We start from the raw sequence: 22,949 nt of genomic DNA on the forward strand, positions 1-22,949 counted from the left end.
GCCTTTGACCTTATTTATATTATCCTTGATCATCAAATGAGTGAGTTTAAAATTCTCTTGCATCTGGTAGCCTAGACACTGGTAACCATGAAAATGTCAGGATGTTATGCAAGTGTTAAAAGAAGTAGGAGGAGGGGAAATGATTCACTGTGAAAATATGATTGCATCAAAGCTGCGTGATGTAACCAATGTGATGGTTCAGTATTTTCATTGATAGTAAGATAGGTGCAGACCTGATTGATAAAGATACTGGATGCTGATGAGTGATAAATCAATTTTTACTAACAGACCACAATACTCTGATGGTTGATTCAGAAAAATGTGTAGTAGAAGCTAATATACTGATAATGATTGAAAGTAGAGTGATGGAAGTAAGTAGGCAAGATGCTTAAGAGAGAGAGTAATATTAGTTTTAGTGATAAACTGAAGGAAGTACAGTGAGGGGTTTAAAGTTTCTAGGAGTGTCTGCTTCAGTAAACAGAACTTTCCAAGCAATGACATTTGAGAAGAGGGAACAACTAATAGACTACAATAGTGAATATGCTAGAATTGACAGGATCACAGATGAAATTTTAGAGGTAGTGGATAAAAGAAAATCGGTCTGGAAAATTTGGACTCGTGTTAAGCATTCCATAAGATATGTAGACAGATTTAAGGACTTTTTTTTTTTTTTTAGCAAGAAGATGGATTATAACAACAGATATAGCTGAAGGAACATGTATAGAAAGAATAGAGAAGTGAACCATAAAAGAGGAAAAATTGGACAAGACTAGAAAAAGGATAAGGTCATATTTAAGTCAGAATTAAATGAAAGATGGGCAGATTATGTTGAATGACTGTACAGTACTGTAGACGATCTTTTACTGCTGAACGTTTATCCTAGCCAGGGCTTTACCGTGCTTTATTAATTGAAACCAATCCTACTAGTGTTTAACTTTTTATCTGTATTAAACACGCATTAACTGGGTTTTGAAGATAATTAATTTCAAATTTCCTACCACCATGCACATTGGAATTGGCAGGTGAGGGGTAGAAGCAACAGTGACGACCGCCACACACACTTGTTTCATTGTCCATTGTTGCATGCTGATCTAGGACACTCGCTTTCATCTGGTATGTACTATTGCATACAGTAGAATCTCGAGTTTCGCCACTAATTGGTACCGGTTTAGCATCTCGAATTAATATTCAGCACTCCCTGATAAAATTTGGTTCCCACAATACTGACCCAGTAACACCCAACAACCTCCCCCATTCATGTCAGGCCAGCCACTGTATACAGAATGTCTTCACTTTTATGGTAAATTTAATTTTGTAGACTTTATTTAATCTAAAGTGCATTTCCTTTTATCCAAACATAGTTTTGTACAGTACAGCCCCCGCGCTCGCAAGTTCGTTCGTGGATTTTTATTTCACGGTCCTCTATTATTCGCGGATGACACCCTGGATGTACCCAAGAATGTCTGTGGTTAGTTTTAAAGTTTCCGTCATTTTCGCGGCTGGGACGGGGAGCCATTCGTTCTAGAGACAGTAATTTCCTTTACCTGTATTGTAAATACTGTATATATATATATATATATATATGTGTGTGTGTGTGTGTAGACAAACACACATACAAATAAATAATAATGGGAAAAATCTTCTCACAAATAATCAGAAACAAATTTATTAAAAATGTGACAGTCTACCCTCAAGTCCGTGTTTTATTACTGTATTAATAAAGCACGGACTTGAAGGTAGACTCACATTTGTAATAAATTTGTTTCTGATTATATATGAGAGGATTTTCCCAGTAATATTTATTTGTATGTGTGTTTTGTGTGTTTGTCTACACACACACACACACATATATACAATACAGGGAAAATAAATAATTGTCCTAAACGCAAACACATAAAGGAAATATACATTTCTTTGTGCACAAGTAAAAATGTAATCCCCCCCCTTCCGCGAATGTTATTCTCGGATTTGGCGATTCGCGGCCATTTCTAGAACCTAATCCCGCGAATTTGGTGGGCCCCTTGTATCTTAATATAACATATATTATTCCTATAATTCATTCATCTTAATCTATTTCATAATATATTCCTATAATAAGAATTGACTTTTTGGAACCGGGAATACTGTGATTTTTGGTAGCTCACATGTGTCCAGGCTGGGGCTTGAACCCTTGACATATTGGTGAGAGTTACGCGAGTTACCGCTGTACCACTTACACCCCTAAACAAAACATGTTGAACCAACGTGAAAAATGTACGATAATTTAACTCAAAATGCGTACGTATAGTAATTCCTAGACTTGACTTTGAGTTTGTGAGTTTGATCACCAAACAGCTATACAGTATTCGATGCGCCGCTGTCACACACAACCACACGGAGGGTGAGTCAGCTGTTCAGTCCACAACAACACACTTTAATGTATGGTAATAGATTGCTTTATATAGGTTGGGTTGGCAAATGAATATTAGTCACATATCATTTTTATCATCTTTCTAGTTTTAAATTTTTAATCGCACGAGTTATTTGGTAGATATCCTCTTAAGTTACAGTAAATAAAAAATGTGGCAACTTTGCAGTGGGTGGCCGGCTGGCCAGCCGCACAGATTGTGATTGGTGAAATTTACTTTGTTTATACATAAATATTTATGGCATTTGATGCTGCATCAAATTTTGGTACAGTATTTTAAAACATACAAGCATGAAAACAATATATTCTTGTTTTTATTATATACTGTATACCAAAATTCCAAGTGTATGAGGTACCATAAATATTTGTAAAGAGGGTAATTGGGCACACATGACCCCGCCACACAGCTCATGAACTTAGCCAGCCAAGGCGTTAACACCACCATTCCACCCCTGACAGACAGACATACATTGAGTTACCTGTATATGCCTAAAAGGTATTAAAGTTAGCTCCTAAACAAGCAACGATAGAATGATAGTGGTGGTGATATACACAACCCTTGCGTATAGTTGTGTTAGAAGCTTGTTATTTCAATTTTTTCCTGTGGGAACCCCAACTGTGTTTATGGCTTAACCATGCAAGTGAACCACCCCTCAAGGATGGTAAAATGATCATCTACTTTACTGTGAATTTGACATAAGAAGCAACAGGAGTGAACCAGATGGGACTGGAGACTTTATTGTATAAATGAAAAACTAGTGTAAAAGACTTTTGGTAAGGCATTTAGGATGAGGGAGTGTGTTTTGCCCGTGATTCTAACCATCCTGTGCTGTATCAGAAAAATTATTTAAAAAATGGGAAAACATTCATAAATTTATCTGTCCTACAAAATTTATCTAAAGGCAAAACTCCAATCTGCATTTGTCATATTTCTGTATATTCCCGGCCTTAAGAAGTGGGAGTACCGTATAGGTATACTACTACTGCTGCTTTGCTGTCACTCAGAATTGGGTACAGTATGATGATCATCCATCTATGATACAATGATATAGGTATATAGAATTCATGTCTCACTACATAACCAGTAATTTTATATTATTATTGATCTTCCTTGGTAACTACTGGTATGGTACATGTGTTTATTTTTATGGTGGTTGTATATGCTGTACTGTACTGCTCATGTATTTCCTTTTAGCCCATCACATGAAAACATTTGCCATCTTCACACCTTCTCAGTTGATGGTCATCCACAGGTGTTTTCAAAACACTTCACCCCAAGTTGTGAAGGTTATATCTTGCTTTATGTTGTAAATAGTTTCTTACTAGAATATCAAACTGTCAATTTTACCTAATCCCTCTATTTTTCACAGACAAAAGATTGTTATATTCTTCAAGATCAAGCAAATTATTACTTTTCTCTTTACCAGCATTGCTAAGGAACATGTGTTGATATAGTTATAGAGTACTTTTTACTGATTTGATTTTTTGCAGGCATAATGAAAGTTGAACCAGAAAATCAGCAACTAATGAATGAACGAGGAACAGAAGTGTTTGATGATGAAAAGCAACTGAGTGACTATAACTTGTCAGCTCAGACAGCTAGGGCACAGAGCCCTGCAACTGTTGCACTAGTGTTTAGGTAAGGGTATTGTTTAATGTCATGTTTTACAGTATTAGCAACTCATGTTACAGTAAATGAATAACATTAATATCAAGGTAAGTTGTTTTTATTTTGTTATTTCTGTTAGTTATCACTACTCTCTTCCCAATTGTATAAGGTCAACATCATCGTTAATGTTTTCCTGGTATTTTCCACACTTGCGTGGGTTAGCCATGATTACCTGATGGCAGCTGTTGAGTAAAACCTGAACTGGATGCCCTTCCCTGCTCACCATCACAAATCCAGGGCACCAAAAAATGAGATGGACACAGCTCTGGGCTGACCCAGTTGCCAGCCTCTTGAATGATTCCTGCCCGTTCTTGCATATTTGAATTGAAGAGTAGGGTGTAATGAAATATTCAGTCACAAATTCAAATACTGTAAACACAACCAGCAGTAGCGAGCTTGTCTCTCACCACTGTGTGAGCCAACCAAACATTGTAGGGGTACTCCAGTTTCCTCCTAATACTAACACTGGACAATAAAGGTCATAACAATGAACAGACCAACCACATAAATGGCTTATAAGCTAACAAGTGGTGGAAATGGTAAATTAAAAAAAAATGTGGGCAGTTTACATATCTACAGATATTACCAAACCTAAAATAGTGAAATATACGCAGGCAAAAGTCTGTTTACTGTAAAAAAAAAAATATATATATATATATATATATATGTGTGTGTGTGTCTCTCTCTCTCTCTCTCTCTCTCTCTCTCTCTCTCTCTCTCTCTCTCTCTCTCAGAGCACTTTGTGTAATCCACATCTTCAGGGTTGAGTACAGACTAGGAAAAGTACAGAGGAGGGTGAGATCAAGTCTAATGATCAGGTATTTGGTAATGTCCCTACTAATCTTCAAAAGCTTAGTAGTCAGGTCAGAGGGTCATCTTACCCTCTGACCTGAAATAGAGACTGGGCCGACCCCCAAACTCCACTTTTTCCGACACATTACGTACGTTGTAGTAAAAATAGTATCTTAATCTTATGATGGTATGCACACACACATAATATAGAAGAGAAATATCAATAAGAGAAGAATATACATTTACGTTAGTAGAAGAGGTGACTGGGCACATGGGGATGGGGGCTGGTTCCGAGGCAGAGGGCAGATTAGTGGCCCTCAGGTAAATCACTATCACTATCCACCACAGTTGTCAGGGCCTCCCTGACAAACCCCTCAAAGTCACCATCACTGTCACCGACTTGGGCTGGCTGTTGTGGGTTGCGGGCGAAGAAGTCGGTGATGTTATGCTGACGGCTAGCATTGATGTAGTCGTGATACATCTTGATATACTGCTCCTAAGTTTGGTCTAGATGGTTATTGGAGACTTCATATCGGTGATTGAGAGGGTCTTTAGAATGGATGAGCTTGAGTTTCTCGGCAAACTCGATGGCATCCTTTATATCATCATGTGTTAACTTCTGTTCTCGTGCTGCGGCACCACCTGCCTCCTCGCTGAGGTCACCTCAGGATCCCTGATTACCTCCATGATGTATGCGTTGGTGGTCTCGGAGAAGCCTGCAGCTGTAACACTCTGTGCAGCTTCTCTTGCAAGGTCCACTGCAACAGACTGAGCCTCTCCAGCCACAGGTTGACTCTGCCTCCCACCTGGGATACCCTACAACACATGCCGCCACTCGTGACAAATCGTTGCCAGAACAGCTGCCCCCATGCCTCCACCAAGAAATCAACAGCTTTCTTCGTTAAACATTTTCCAAAACTGTTTAACTGCACTTCATGCTCCGCCAACCCTTGTTCTGGATCCTGGTCCCCGCTATCTGTGCCACTCAGAAGGTTCAGAACTCATCCTTGGTGTTGGTATAGTCGTTCAGGAGCTTAAACTTCTTTCGGGGAATGCAGCCTTGCGTTGCATATCAACTCCTGGTCCATGGGCTGGATTAATGACGTATTGTTGGGAGGAAGGAAGACCACTTTTACACTGGGGTGACGATCCAACAGTGAGGCGAGTGTCCTGGTGTGTTGTCAGGAGCAACAAAATGTTAAATGGAACATTATGTTGCTCCCAGAGAATTGCGTCAGGGAAGCGAAACAGTTGTCAAACCAGGAGAGGACAGACCAGTGAACATCCACGCCTTAAGTGGGTTAGCAGTGGACATTAATCTTGTCCATGTTCTTGTAGGCATACTGCGGGCTGTGTGGATCACCGACAACTTGAGCTTACAGGTGCGGAGGCATTGGTGGTAAACAGGGCGGTGATGGGCTCCTTCTGCAACTTCGCCGACATTTGCTGGCAGACTTGACAAGCGAAGGTCTTGGAAGGTAATTTTTCCAAAACAGACCGGATTCATCCATGTTGAACACCTGGTCGTCGGTGTACTGTCTTTCCTCCATAACTTCTTATAGAATGGAGGTAAATCCATAGGCGGCAGCACAGTCAGCACTGGCTCCTTCACCAACAATGTTAATGTTGGTTATCTTGTTACATTTCTTAAACCCTTGCAGCTACCCAGAGGAAGCAGTGAAGTGTTTGGTCTGCAATTCCCATCTTTGGCCACTGATTAAGTTCACGGGTGTAGTCCTGCACTGCTTGCGATGCGACGCCATGTTCCGTCTTGCCTGAAGAATCAAGTAGCTCACCAGTAAATTCTCAGTCTTGAGCAGCACCTTATTCTGACAATACTTCACCATTGAAGCACCTGCAGACTTGTGATGCTCATGTGTTCTTTTATCTTGGCGGTATCCTTCTTGATTATGCAGATAGTGATTCGTTAATATCTTTGGCGTCTGGGAATGTATGGGTTCCTTTTTAAGTCCTGGACTATTTTGTACTTTATCCGTATTAACTGTAGCGGCAGCATCTTCTTGGGCTGAGGCGGCTTGGTCCAGGTAATTCAAGGTTTTTCTGGGGTGGTGGGGTCAGCGGAAGCCATTGTTGAACAATTAGCGGGCACAAGAGAGAACAGTATCTGCGGAGGCTGAGAACAATGAAACTGGCGGCGAGGTCAATGGCTTCTTCCTTCCGTGGCTGGGCACGTCATATTATTATCAATCACAGCTAGGGGGAGGAGTAAGGATCGTGACCCAATCACAGTCGATCGTCATATGGCGTCAGCGATAACGCTAACAGCGACATACTGCTCACCCTCTGCGCTTCAGCGTATGGTCAAAATGGACGGCGTGGTCGTAATTGGCATGGTGTGTCTGGACCTCTCGCCCGTAAGTGATGCAATGAACTGCGTAATTCAAAATTTTAATTCTGGCAAGGTGTTGGTGAATGAGCAAGCGTGTAAACCAAATCCAGGGTGCATCTACTCATGTTGATGGAAGCGGCGGGCAGAGTGTCGCACAAGGTCGCCCAATCATCAAAACATTACCGTTCTTCACCCGCCACCCACCACAGCAGAGTCAGCGTGATAGTGAGGGTATGGACTTATATGGACTTTGAGGGGTTTGACAAAGAGGCCCTGCAAGCCTCTATGGTGGATAGTGATACAGTTGATACAGGTGAGGGCCAATAGTCTGCCATCTGCCTCGGAACCAATCCCCCATCCCCTTGTGCCCAGCCATCTTTTCTAGTAATGTAACTGTTAAAAAACCTAATATTATTGATATTTCTCTTAATTATTAATTGTGTGTGCATACCATCATAAAATTAAGATGTTATTTTTGTTACAACGTAGGTATTGTGTCTGAAAAAGTGGAGTTTGGAGTCGTGATCTCTATTTCAAATAATCCCATATGTTCTGTTATTCCATTTACGCATTTTCTCATTTCTGGCGCTACTCTGCGGGTTCAATTGACAGCGTAAATCGGTATTACTGTATGTATATATTTCATGTAGATCCAAATGAAAATGTGGATAAGATAAATCTTGATAAATCACGGGAAAGTGAAACAGCGGAGCACCTAGCTTTGTCTTTATTCAAGACATCTTCAGAGGCAACTGAACAGCTGCCTCTGAAGATGTCTTGAATAAAAACATCGTTGATTTTGGAAGTAATATATATATATATACAGGGTGTCCATAAATTTCCATACAACGTATCACCGCGCCATTACAAGCATAACTCCAGCTGTGCTTGAACGTGTTCTTCAGCAGTGGAGGACACGCATTGAAAGTGTTTTCAACAGAATGGTAGTCATGTAGAGCATATTATATAAATAAAAATGGATTTCCATATAAAATTTATTTTTCCTATGTATGGAAATTTATGGGACACCCTGTATATATATATATATATATATATATATATATATATATATATATATATATATATATATATATATATATATATATATATATATATATATATATATATACATATACATATATATACATATACATATACAGTGTGGCCCTCGATATATACATATACATATACATATATATACATATATACATATACAGTATTTTCGGTTAACGAACTCAATCCGTTCAGAAGGTGGATTAAGTTAACGAAACGTTAGATTAACGAAACCATTGTTTCAATGGGTTTTGGTAGTGGTTCCAGCTCACGAAAATTTCCTAACTTCAACAAAAATAGCGGAAAAATTTACTTACTTTGAGGTGTGTGTGTATGTAGAGGCTCCTGGATGATGGTGATGATGTGCATTTGAAGTGGGAGGTGCAGGAGGAGAAGGGAGAAGAAGAAGGGAAGTGGAGAAGCATTTTACTGCTTCTTGGAAGGTGGGTGCCTTCCATGAAAATGTCAGGAACCTCTGGACTGACAGATTCTCCCACCATGAACATCCTCTCTCCTTCTTGAGTGGAAGGCTGAGGGCTAGCATCTTGTTCCCTCTGCCTTTTACTGAAGAAAGTGTCAATTGGTCTGTGGGGCATCTGTCCTCCTCACCATTAACTTATGTTTAAGAAGGGGGCCACTGGGTCCTCAGTGACACAAAGTTAGTTCAGTTTTTTTCTACCACTTCTGGGTGCTTTGAAGCCCAGTTCCTGAACTTCTCCCAGTGGTAAATCACATCTTTCAACTGTTTAGCTGACATATGGTCATCACTCTCCAATTTCCTCCTGCCACTGTCAGCCTCTGCCGTAACATCTCATCCAGTTCCTTCAAGTCATTAGGAGTAAGTTCCTCTCCTCATGAGACATCACAAGCTCTTCACATCCCTTCTCCTCCCACTACAAGACCCAATGACTGACCAATGGACACAATCTCCTGAGGGGCCAACTCTGTGTCATCCTCAAATCCCTCAAAATCATGGACTACTGATGGCCACAGTGCTTTCCATGAAGAGGTGAGGGTTCTATTGAGAACTTCTTGCCATGATGACACAATCAATTTTACAGCCTCCAGGGCGTTGAATTGTGTCTTCAGAACTGTTTCAGTGTTAGTTCAGGATCAATGGAAGTTGCCTGATGACACCTCTAAACATTTTCTTCATGTACAACTTCTTGAAGTTGCTGATCACATTCTGGTCCATTGGCTGTATAGCCAGGTGATGTATGTAGTGTTTGGAGGCAAAACACTTTCACAAAGTCAAATTTATACTCCAAATTTCTGGCAAGGTCAGGGTCATGACCAGGAGCATTATCGAGGAGAAGAGCCTTTAAAGGGAAGTTTATTGGTGGTTAGGTATTGGCTACTTGACAGAGAGGGCAAAACACATCAACAGCCCATTCATTAAGAGAACTGTCTTGTCACCCATGCCTTGCGGTTGGACTTCCAATAAACTCCAAGCATTGTTCTTACCACTTTCTGTTGCTTGAACACCCTGGGGTTTTCAGAGTGGTAGACAAGCATGAGCTTCAGTTGGAAATCCCCTGAAGCATTGGCACCAAGCACAATAGAGTGGAGCCTTGTGGTCTTTCATGGGTTTATGCCCAGGTAAGAGGCTTCATTTTTGGTGATGAATGTTCTTTTGGGCATCTTTTTTCCAGAACAGCCAGTTTACGTCAACATTGAACACTTGCTGTGGAGATAATTTTCTTCTTCCATCAGTTTTTAAATTCAATTAAAAACTGCCCCTTCTTTGTATCAGCAGTAGCACCATGCCTAACAACATAAAATGTCACTTCTTTTCTTAAATTTTCGAACCAGCCTTTGCTAGCCAGAAAATCTTCAAATTCTGTTCCTGAAGAACTAGGTTGATCTGTCTTTAAATGTTCATAAATCTCCCTGGCTCTTTCACAAATGGAAATCCTCAGAAACTGAATCACCTTTTCATCTGTTTTTCTAATCCAGATGATAAGTAACCTCGAGTTTCTCTGATTAGGATCTACTTTTAAACACTCTTGTAGATTTGTCTCTCCGCGTTCACTTCCTTAAATTTGTCTTTTGTGCAAGAATTGTATGGAAACACAGTTGTTTTGACATACCATATTCTTTACGCATAAGCGCTATTTGATTTAATACCTTGTTAGTGTTTGTTTTTATTATTTCCTGCTTTATTTGGATTGAAATCACTTTTCTTGATCTCTTAGGCCCCATGCTGGATTCAAACAATGGCAACCGCATTATTTTTCAAAGTTAAACTAGCTGTAAATAAAGAATATTTTCTTTAAATAACACTGCACTGCACTATATATTGTCAATATGTAAAATAATTTTCAAAATGACCAATAATTTTACAGCGGAAACACAGAAAAAGCGTTTAGTTGAAGAGTCTCCAAGCAAGATGTTACCTCAGTGAAAACAGAGAGACTAGCAGCCTGTTTGCTGTGTTAAGAGGCTGGATGCCCGCATTAAACTAGTCACTTTACCTTCCAATTTTGTTCAATAATTGTTAAAATGACTAAAAATTGAATATTAAACTTTTAAAATTATTGAATAGTATAAACTTCTTGATATTTACTAAAATAGTAAAAATTTAAGCCTAGAACCGATTAATGTATTGGCGGGACTGATACTAAAGCTGGTTGCCCGGTCCCTAAGTGCAAGCGAAAACATATTTGAGGAGTCGGTTAGTAGAAGTTAAGTTAGCGAAATTTTAGTAAGCAATTGAAGATCCTTATGGAAGCAGTTAGATTGTCGAGTACGTTAGCCCGAGGTGTTAAGCGAGGGTCACTGTAATATTATTATTATATATATAACAACAACCTTATATATATATATATATATATATATATATATATATATATATATATATACTATATATACTATATATATATATATATATATATATATATATATATATAACATATATATATATATATATACTGCTATATATATATATATATATATATATATATATATACTATATATATATATATATATATATATATATATATATATATATATATCAACAATATATATGTAATAATAATAATATATAATAATATATAATAACTGTATAATAATATATATATATATGTATATATATGTATATATATATATATATATATATATATATAACATATATATATATATATATATATATATATATATATATATATATATATATATATATATATATATATATATATATATATATATATATATATATATATATAACTATATACTATATATATATATATATATATATATATATATATATATATATATATATATATATATATATATATATATATATATATATATATATATATATATATATATATATATATATATATATATATATATATATATATAATTAATTTACTTATAACGCGGTCAATTGAACCCAGAGGGTCATAGTTGAAGTGAATAACAGAACATATGGGATTAATTCCAATAGAACCCAGCCCGACCCCCAAACTCCACTTTTTGACGACAAATAACTATGTTGTAGTAAAAATAACATCTTAATTTTATGATGGTACATGCACACAATTAATACTTAAGAGAAATACAGTCGCCAAGTTAATGTCCATTCAAATAATGGACTCAACTCCCTCCCCCTCTCACACTACAGTACACAGCCAGCTAACAGATGGTCGGTCGGTCCCTCCCTCCCCCCCCACCACCCCTCACCAACCGTCCCAAGGAGATGTGTGGGATAACCTCAAACTAAAGTTAGGAAAATATAATTGACATTGCTGGATTCCTTGTAAGACCAGGAATATTTTGAATATAAATGTCATATATTTTTCACAAAAGATAACATACTTACTCAGATTAAACATTTTATCTAAAAATTGTATGTTTAATGCAAAAAATATGTTGTTTATATTCAAAATGATCACCAAATTATAAGAATTCCAGCAATGTAAATTATATTCTGGCTGGATAATTTGTATGAATTTTATGAGCTAAAACAAATATCTACAGTTAATAAAAAAAAAATATATTCTTCAACACTATCTGTCAATCAAAGTACCCCACCTTGCCTCCCCCCCTCTTCCAACCGCGCGGTCAGTCCCAACCCTCCCCCCACCCCCCACCAATCCTCCATTCAAGAGTTTTTAACATTTAGTAATAAATAATACCTCAGATTAAAGTTAGGATAATATAATTGACATTGCTGGATTCCTTGTAAGACCAGGAATATTTTGAATATAAAGGTCATATATTTTGGACAAAAGATAACATACTTACTCAGATTAAACATTTTATCTAAAAATTGTATGTTTAATGCAAAAAATATGTTGTTTATATTCAAAATGATCACCAAATTATAAGAATTCCAGCAATGTAAATTATATTCTGACCGGGTAATTTGTATGAATTTTATGAGCTAAAACAAATATCTTCAGTTAAAAAAAAATAATTCTTCACCGGGTAACAGATGGTCGGTCGGTTGGTCCCTCCCTCCCCCCCACCTCCCACCAACCGTCCCAAGGAGATGTGTGGGATAACCACTAAATTTTAATAAATAATACCTCAAACTAAAGTTAGGATAATATAATTGACATTGCTGGATTCCTTGTAAGACCAGGAATATTTTGAATATAAATGTCATATATTTTGGACAAAAGATAACATACTTACTCAGATTAAACATTTTATCTAAAAATTGTATGTTTAATGCAAAAAATATGTTGTTTATATTCAAAATGATCACCAAATTATAAGAATTCCAGCAATGTAAACTATATTCTGGCTGGGTAATTTGTATGAATTTTATGAGCTAAAACAGGCAGTCAGGCAGGGTGGCGGGTGGGGGGTGGTGCGAATCTAAAAATAGCTCTGGAGCCGGACACTCACCACGTTGCTGTGGAAAAATCCGCGTTAAGTGAAAGTTCAGCTTTGGCAAGGCACCGCGTATATGCGAAAACGCGTTAAGTGAAAGCGCGTTAAGCGGGGTAATACTGTGTGTATATATATATATATATATATATATATATATATATATATATATATATATATATATATATATATATATATATATATATATATATATATATATATATATATATATATATATATATATATAGACACACAGTGAACCCTCACTTTACGCGGTTAATTCAACCCACGGCAGCCCGCATAAAGTGAGAAACGCGTAAAGTGAACAACATAACATATGGGATTAATTGAAAAAGAGACCGGGCCGACCCCCAAACTCCACTTTTTCAGACACAATACCTATGTTGTAGTAAAAATAATTTCTTAATTTTATGATGGTATGCACACACACAATTAATATAGAAGAGGTTAGGTTAGGAAAAATAAAGGTTAAGTTAGGAAAAATAAAGGTTAGGTTAGGAAAACTAAAAGTTAGGTTTAACACTTACGTTAGTAGAAGAGATGGGTCGGCATATGGGGATGGAGGCTGGTTCCGAGGCAGAGGGCAGGCTACTGGCCCTCAGGTGAGTCACCATCACTGTCATCCACACTTATCAGGGCCTCCCTGACAAATCCCTCAAAGTCATCTTCACTGTCTCTACCTCTGTCACTATCACTGGCTTGGGCTGGCTGTAGTGGGTTGTGGGCGAAGAACTCTGTTATGCTTTGCTGATGGCTGGTGTTTATGTTTTCGTGATAAACCTTGAAGTAGGGCTCCATAGTCTGCAACAGCTGGGTAGTGAAGATTTCATACCTGTTTGCGTCAGGGTCGTCGGAAAGGAGGAACTTGACTTTCTCGATACACTCGATGGCACCCCTAACATTACTATGGGATAAGCGGTGTTCTTCTTGGGATGACGCACCACCTGCCTCTTCACTGACGTCATCATCATCTACCATCTCGTCGGTAGTCACATCAGGATCCCTTATCACCTCCAGGAAGTCGTTGTTGGTGGTCTCGGAGAAGCCTGCAGCTGTAACACTCTGCGCAGCTTCTCTGGCAAGGTCTACTGCTACTGCAACAGTCTGAACCTCACCAGTCACAGATTGACTCTGCCTAACGGCCGGAATGCCTTGCAACACATGTCTCCATGCGTGACGAACAGTTGTTACAGACAGCTGATCCCATGCCTCCACCAAGAAGTCCACAGCTTTCTTGATAATGAATATTCTCCAGAATTGTTTTAAAAGTACTTGTTGCTCTGCCAACTGTTGATCCTCGTCGTCTTCGCTCTTGCTATCGGTGGTGGTGTCACTCAGGTTACGCAACTCTTCCCTGGTGTTGGTGTAGTCGTTCAGGAGCTTGAATTTTTTAGTAGAGAATGCAGCTTTTACATTACAGATTAACTCTTGGTCCATGGGCTGTAATATAGACGTAATGTTGGGAGGAAGGAAGACCACTTTTACGTTGGAGTGACGATCTAACAGTAGGGGCGAGTGTCCTGGTGCGTTGTCCAACAGCAACAAAATCTTGAATGGCACATTCTGTAGCTCACAGAATTTCTTTACATCGGGAACGAAACAGTCATCAAACTAGGAGAGGGACAGTGTAGAGAACATCCACGCCTTACGTGCGGTCAGCCAGTGGACATTTAGCTTGGTCATGTCCATGCTCTTGTAGGCGTGCGGCTTGCATGCTGTGTGGATCACTGATAACTTGAGGTTACAGGTACCAGAGGCATTGGTGGTAAACAGGACGGTGATGCGCTCCTTCTGCAACTTCCGGCCCCGACACTTGCTGGCATTCTTCACATCGAAGGTCTTGGAAGGTAGCTTTTTCCAAAAAAGACCAGATTCGTCCATGTTAAACACCTGGTCGTCGGTGTACTGTCCTTCCTCCATAATCTCGCGTAAAAACGGAGGAAATTCCCTAGCCGCAACACGGTCAGCACTAGCTTCTTCACCACCAATGTTGATATTGGTGATCTTGTTCCTCATCTTAAACCTTTGTAACCACTCAGAGGAAGCATTAAAGGGTTTGGGCTCTGTAATTCCCATCTTTCGTGACACTGCAGCATACAGTTCACGTGCGTACTCCTTAACAGAGCGCGTGTCGACCGCCATATTCTGTCGCGCCTGACGCACCGAGTAGTTCACAAGTAATTTTTCCGTCCTGAGAAGCACCTGGTTGTGGAAATACTTGATCATAGAAGCACCTGTAGACTTTGTGATCTTCATATGCTCCTTTATCTTGGCTGCATCCTTCTTTATCGTCCGGATCGTAGATTCGTTCACACCATGCTGGCGCGCCAAATCAACCTGTCTTGTTCCTTTCTCCAACTCTTGGATGATCTTGTACTTCACCTCATAGCTTAAGGAACGTCATGTCTTCTTTGGCTTAGGGCGGCTGGGTCCAGGCAAGGAAAGGTTTCTCTCTGGGGGCGGTGGTCCGGCGGAAGCCATTTTACAGAACAATGGATGCACGATTACACGGTGTGGCCTGGAGGGATGAAACTGCCGCGGCTAGGTCAAGCGTCGTCTTTCCTCCCTCGCTCCCTCCCCCGGGTGGACACGTCATATTACTTTAAACCAATTACAGCTAGCAGCGGAGGGAGGTAGGGATGCATGGCCAATCACAGTCCGATACGTCATATGACGTCACTGATAATGCAACAGAGACATGCACTGCGCAACCTTACCGCGCGGCTTATCCAGGCGGAGGGAGGAGGCGGGAGCAGGCGGGTGGGGCGAATCTAAAAATAGCGTCGAGCCGGACACTCTCCGCGTAAAGGGGTACACGCACCGTGGAATGTGAGCATCCTGGGTTCCGGCAGGGTATCGCGTAAACGTGGAAACGCGGAATGTGGGACTGCGTAAAGTGAGGGTTGACTGTACATATACAGTGGTCCCTCGGTTAACGAGCACAATCCGTTCTAGAAGGTTGCTCGTTAACCGAAAAACTCGTTAACCGAAACCATTGTTTCAATGGGTTTTTGGGTAATTGGTTCCAGTTCACCAAAAATTGCCTAAATTCAACAAAAAAGGTAGAAAAGTACACTTACTTTGAGGTGTGTATGTAGAAGGCTCCTGGATGATGATGATGGGAATTAGAATGGGGGTGGAGAAGGGAGAAGAGAAGGCATTGGGGTGGAAGAGAAGTCACCCCATGGCGCCATTTCACCCATGAAATTTTAGTTCTCTTGGTGCAATTCAAGATTATTTTCTTTAAATGAACACTGCACTGCATTATATATTGTCAATATGTAAAATAAATTTCAAAATGACCAAAAATTTGCTTGCAAAAACAGAAAAAAGGCATTTAGTTGAAGAGGGTCTCAAGCAAGATGTTACCTCCACTGAAAAGATACAAAGACTGACGCCTGTATGGTGTGTTGAGAGGCTGGATGGCACGCATAAAACTAATTTCATTACCTTCAATTATGTTCAATAATTGTTAAAATGAGTAAAAAATTTAATATTAAACTTTTAAAATTATTGAATAGTATAAACTTCTTGATATTTGCTAAAATGGTAAGGAATTTAAGCCCTAGAACCGATTACTGTATTGGCGGACTAATACTACAGCTGGTGGACCGCCAAATGCAAGCGAAATCATGTTCAGGTTGGCTCGTAAGAAACTCGTTAATCGAGGGATTGCTCGTTAACCGAAGTTAAGAATCTTATGGAAGGCAAATCGTTAACCGAAATCTCGTTAACCGAGGCGCTCGTTAACCGAGGGACCACTGTATATATCGGGTGAAATAGGGGGTGCTGCAGTTCCATAGTGCCTACCGACGAGCTGCCACTGTTCAAGGGAACACTGTCTTAATGAGAGATGAAGAGTGATGAAGTATTATATTTTATGAACTTAATGATAACATTGTTAAAAACTGAATTTAAATAAAGCAGTGTGCTTAAATTTGATATTTGTCACTTGATTACTTTGTCCAGAACTTGAGGGAAATTGTTTTATTTAATGTTTTTTACAAAGGTATTTTATTTTAATTTCATTCATACAAAGGTAAATCATGGGATAAGATACTCACAGCACTTATGATGGATCTTTACAGGCAGGAGAATGGCGAGTTTGAGTCATTAGATATTACTCCTCTGTCATCACCTCCAGAGCTACCTGAAGTAATGAAGCCCCAAGAACCCCAGGCTCATGAACTCAATTGAGACTCGCTGTACTACCACAAAAGACATCACCTTATTCACCTAGGGCAGCTAAACTTTTAGCAGCTTTAAAAAGTTTTAAAATGTAGAGAACAAATGTTATGAGGTTCAAATGTAATTAACACCATCTATGTAAAAATATGTGAACGCTTATGAAAATATAAAGTTTTTTTATACATCCCATGTGGACTAATTATAATATGCCTCTTATAGGAAAGAATAAAATTGTCAATACCATATAGCATAATTTATTATTTCTTCAAATGCAAATTTTTTCTCTCACTTTTTGTTATATTGCAGCCTAAAGAAATGCATTTGATCTAAAAATCTGCCAATGCTCTTTAATGGTTGTCACATTTCCAACCCATTAAGTTTTGTTTATTTAATAGAAGGAATAACCAAAAAATAATAATTCTTCACATTACTATAGCTTTTGACCCATTTAGTCATATTTGGAGCAATATTTTCTGTTGACCTGGCGATGAAAAGGTGGTTATTACTAGCATAAGATAACATTTGGTTTTTCATGTTGGACATGAATAAATTTATAAATTTTATGGAACACCAGTTGTTTCTATAGTGTTTAAAATTTTAATTTGTGTATTAGCAAATTAAATTCATTGCTTCATCACTGCAGAAAACTTGAATGGTGAGTTTCAGTAAAGGATGTTTTGGAATTTTTGTTTTGAGAATTTTAACTCACCTACTCTGTGTAGTGAAAAATAGTTTACCTGTCTTGAATATTTTCAAGGTGGGGAAAGTATGGTAAACATAAGCAGGTCAGTGGAGCCATAATTTGGTTTGTATTGCTGAATGTATTTCATGGTGTTTGGTTGAACTAGTCTCATTTACAGTATATTCAGCATACTAAAATTGTGTTTTTGATTAGGGTTGTGTTTTGTCAGGAAGCTATCAGTTGAAGACAATCCCAGTGAAACTATATTGTCTAACACATGCAGGAATATTTCGAAATCAGGGCACCTGTTATGGCTCATCTTATTCTGCCAAACTTGTATACAATATACAGGGTAAGGAAAATTTAAGACATTAAGTCTTGTAAATTCAGGAAACTAAGAAATTAAGTTGATTTACATCATGATGCATATGTTATATAGTTTGGATATTTCCACATTTTTTTAATTCTTTATATAAGAAAATATAAGTGAAATGATAGTAACAAACATACTTTAATATTCATACATTTGAAGTCTTGAAACACTGGCAGATGCAGTGATAAAACTATGAGTTAGATAAATCAATTCTTGAAAGTAAGGTGTGATGTAGAGCAGTCTTCTTTTATGGAAACGCCATTAGGTTACCAATGGTGTGATAGATCATAAAGGCCGACAAACTGCCTGCCTAGTTTTTTTTTCCCTTTTTTTTTTTTTTTTTTTAGTCAGCTGGAGACGTGTTTGGTACATACTATGTTATGGATACTAAATTATTAGATATTGAGAACATACAAATTTTCTTTGTTTTATTTTTTTGAGTAGGTGTTCTATATACGGTGCCATACCTGTTGGTTGCCCCAGCTATAAGTGTTCGATTGTAACTTGAGATTATTGAAAATGTTAAAATTAATTTTAGTAGTTATGTATTTTCTAAATATCTTATATGTTATAATGTTACTTTTTTCTAATTAAATGTAGAGTGAAAAAAGTATGGTGTGTACGTTAAAAACAATGAGAAATGTGTCAATAATATTGTTGGAGACGATGAGGGAAGGGAAAAATACCTTATCATTGATTTAATGTTTTTCATGGTTTTACCCTTCCTAAGGAAATTTTTTATTGTACAGGTGACATGTCTTTATATGCATGTGTTTCCCACTGAATACTTATTTATTCCATGGCCATGTGAATATGCCTTGTCAATGATTTTAAGTCTTGCAGAAAGACTGAATGTTTATCATAATTTCAGAATCCCATGTAAACAATATTCTATATATTTATCACAGTGTACTACCATCATTATGTACTAGACTGTCCTTTGAATCATGCCTGGAGCTTTTCTGATAGCATTGCATCGCAAATACCACTTAACCAATGCTACTGTATTTTGATATCTTGATAAGGTCACATCAGTTGTCAGTTATATCTCCACGAAACTTCAGTAGGTCATATGCACTCCAGCTCAGCCATTGCATCAATGACTGAAATTTTTCGTATCCATTATTTATTGACAATGCAGTGTGAAATATCACACCAAGATCTTGGGTTGTCATATGTAAATGATGCAAAGTGCATCTAAAAACATCCAAAAACAATGGAAAAAGTTCTTTGCTGTTAATATGATAAACAGTTTGTAATAAAAGATGTTAATGCATAATTAAAATGAATTTTCTTAAGAACATCAGCTTGTGATAAATCTTCCTCAAACTTTCCCCAATGTCCATATTGCCTCTATCAGAATTCCCTGTAAGGTATTTCCCGACTGCACAACTCGTGGGATACTTGCCTTACCAGTGGATCTTGCCTCGTGTTTTAATATGTAGCTCTGTTAACTTTACATTGTGTACTGTAAATGATAGTGTGTCATGACCAGTAGTCTTCTGGTAATGTTAATAATTAATGTGATAAACTGTAATGAAGCTTTGCCTGAATATAAATCATAGTTCATTCCTTTATAATCACCACTGAATGTCACTGTTGGGAAAATGAAGCCTCACTTAGATCGATAGTAGAGACAGTTAGTGATTGGCTGTTATGACCAACTAATAGTAATTAATGTTTTCTGAGGACTTTTAATTGCTCCTTATTGGGGAATTTAAAATCCCTGAGCAATCTAGCTAGATGATCATAATCATATGTCAACACCAGTAAATAAGTCTTTTTTTTCTTTTCTTTTCTTTTTCATTTATCCACGATGTCAATTTTTAAATACAGGAATACAATTACTTACACACACACTAATTGGGACTGAAGGTATATCAGTAGTTTTTATTCTTGTTAAAATTATTGAACTTCATTGGGTTTTTATAACAGAGGGCAACTACTTTACTTAAAAAAAAATCAGTATATCCTACATGGTATTATATTTAGGAATAAATTTTTGTGAAGTAAAAATAAATTATGCTTTGCTCAGGAAATACCTTTTGCCCTCTTGCCTTGAATTTGGGGAATAGCACTTACAATACATAAATGGCTCAGAATAATAAGTTCTTGATATAACTGGCATTGTAATTAGGGTTAGGTATAACTGGCTAAGTGACTAATTCTCAATATAACTTTAAAAAATTACCAGGTCTTGGTATAATTGGCAAAGTGACAAACTCAATGTAGCTTTGTCCAAGTCACTACTGTAGCTTTGTTAGTCGCAAGGAGTGGGTCACTTTGTTAACATAGCTGTGGTTTATTCACAATGTTGAGTTACTAGTGTTTGGAATACCAGTGACTTATGTGACAGGCTTTTGTAAAAGTGAAAATGTTTTGGTTAACTGAAAAAGTAAATTTTATGTTTACAGTTAATTTGGACCAATGAAGAATTACTTCAGATCCAGATACTGTATCATGTATATGTTGTTTGTAAGTATTTTCATTCAGAAATCCAGTGAAGCTAATGTTCAATCCCCTAATATTGGAGAAGAGCGTAAGGATAATAAACAGCTGAAGAAATTGAATTACCCAATCTTATTTATATATACTGTATATACATACACACACACACACACCAAGTTGCCAACACCCTGGGATGGGACTGATGAGAAAGCCATGAAATGGAAAGTACAGTGCTGTAAAAGTAATAAAGCTTACAAAATAAAAATGGTACATCAATTGACATCTACCGGGTATTGAAACTTGATCCAATCATCTTTTAAGGGAAGTTTATCATTTGTATAACTATAAGAAATAAATAATTTTGTTTTAACTGCTCTACTACAGCTACAATATGAGGAAAGCTAATCTGTATGTCTTTTTAACATTACAAATTACCAGGTAATACGGGAAGGCATGTAGGTTGTATACTTTTGAGAGAATCAAGTTTTTTCCATTGCTGATGATCACAGTCAGTTGAAAAAATAATATATATGAAAATTTTACTTTTCTAAACTTTTCTCAAGTTAGTGTACAGTTTTACAAAAGGTTTAAAAGCCAATGAACATGGTGGGGGAGTACTTTACTGATGAATCAGATAAACTAATGTACAAAATCTTGACATGTAGCTGAATTAGTTACAGCAGTACTAAGGCTGTGATTAGTACATTGATTTTTTTTTTTTTTTTTTTTTTAAGATTCACTTAAATTTTAATATTTTTGATTATGCATTAAAGGTAACTGAAAATTTTTTATGGTGAAGAAACAGTAGTACAGAACTGCCTCAACATTAAATTGGGAAACATGAATACAGCAGAGGAATGAGTATACTTGTATGTACACTTGAAAACTTTGTATGTCACTTACCATACTCTAAAACTTATACAGTAACCTTAATATGAATTTGCATACATTTATTCCTTGAAGCATTTTTGCAATCATTCAATTAATTTATTTCTCTTCAAGGTTTTTAATTTCATCTCGCATCTTGTGAAATTAGTCTCAGCATGTACAGTAATTACATTCATTCAAACTTTTTCGGAGTGAGGGTTGTAAACTCTTGGAACAATCTACCAGTGTTGTGACGGCACCAAGTGTGAGCTCTTTCAAGAGAAGACTTGACCAACACTGGAGCGGGTTCAGGTACATTCAGGAGCCGGTGCATGCCCAGTATTTGCCAACAGTGCGTGACAGAGACGTGACCGATCGCCCGGGCGGCTAGCGAGCCGATCTTTTGGTGAAGAATATAAATGAAAAGAGACGTGACCGATCGTCCAAGCGGCTAACAAGCCGATCAGTGGCGAAGAGGATAAAAGTAAAAAAATTAGAAGTAAACACTTTCACACCTGTTGATATCTTGTTTGTAATGTCTCTTCTCTGTTCTTAGAGTTCTCGAAGTAACTGCCTCCAGTATGTTTTTTGCTTTGAGTCATGGAACTTTTTTAAGGGTCCAGACAGGATCAAATTTTTTTTATGTTTTAAAATTTTAACCAGTGTTCTTATATAATAATTTATGCTATGTTTACTTTGAATAATAAACACATACACAAAGACTTAATGCAATTAGGTCAATTTAAGTTTTTGCATTTGTGATAAGAGTTGACGATTCATAAACATACAATTTGCCGTGTCTCATTGTCTGGCAGGGGGCCATAATTACTCGTATGAAGACTTACTTCTGTGGAATTCTAACAATAGTAAAAATAAATCCCTATTTTGCAAAAAAATCATTGTTTTTATGTTTAACTGCATGATTATCCCTACAATGCATTGCACACACACATTACAGTACAGGTATACTGTATTCATGTACTGTTGCAAATAATGTTTACATTAGTACTTAATGTGGAGTTGTAGCTTTTTTAAATCTATCTTTTAGTGAATCAGTTAGTCCCATATCTAGTCCAAATCCCTCTGGAACATCTTCACACTCCTCCATCCTTACTCTGCATGAACATAATAAATTATAAAGTCTTTTCAGTTAATTTACCTTCCAATTTATTGTCTTATGACATGGTTTAATTCAATTCAGGTCATTAGAATAGGATGTCTGAGACTTGATGAACAAGCCTGACACATTTGAGTTGGTTT

At 37.4% G+C, this 22,949-nt stretch overlaps 1 protein-coding gene across 1 annotated transcript in view; it reads left to right on the forward strand.

Moving 5' to 3' along the window:
* LOC121870407 (elongin-B-like) overlaps positions 1-20,944 on the forward strand; it is a 33,071-nt gene extending 12,127 nt beyond the window's left edge. Inside the window, exons 3-4 of the mRNA XM_042372243.1 lie at positions 3,899-4,046; positions 17,220-20,944. Coding sequence (XP_042228177.1) covers positions 3,899-4,046; positions 17,220-17,328 — 257 coding nt within the window. The 3' untranslated portion in view covers positions 17,329-20,944. The remainder of the gene's footprint in view (positions 1-3,898; positions 4,047-17,219) is intronic.
* The last annotated feature ends 2,005 nt before the right edge of the window (positions 20,945-22,949 follow it).

The sequence above is a fragment of the Homarus americanus genome, unplaced genomic scaffold, assembly GCF_018991925.1.
Source record: "Homarus americanus isolate GMGI-L3 unplaced genomic scaffold, GMGI_Hamer_2.0 scaffold40856, whole genome shotgun sequence".
NCBI classification, from domain to species: Eukaryota; Metazoa; Arthropoda; class Malacostraca; order Decapoda; family Nephropidae; genus Homarus; species Homarus americanus.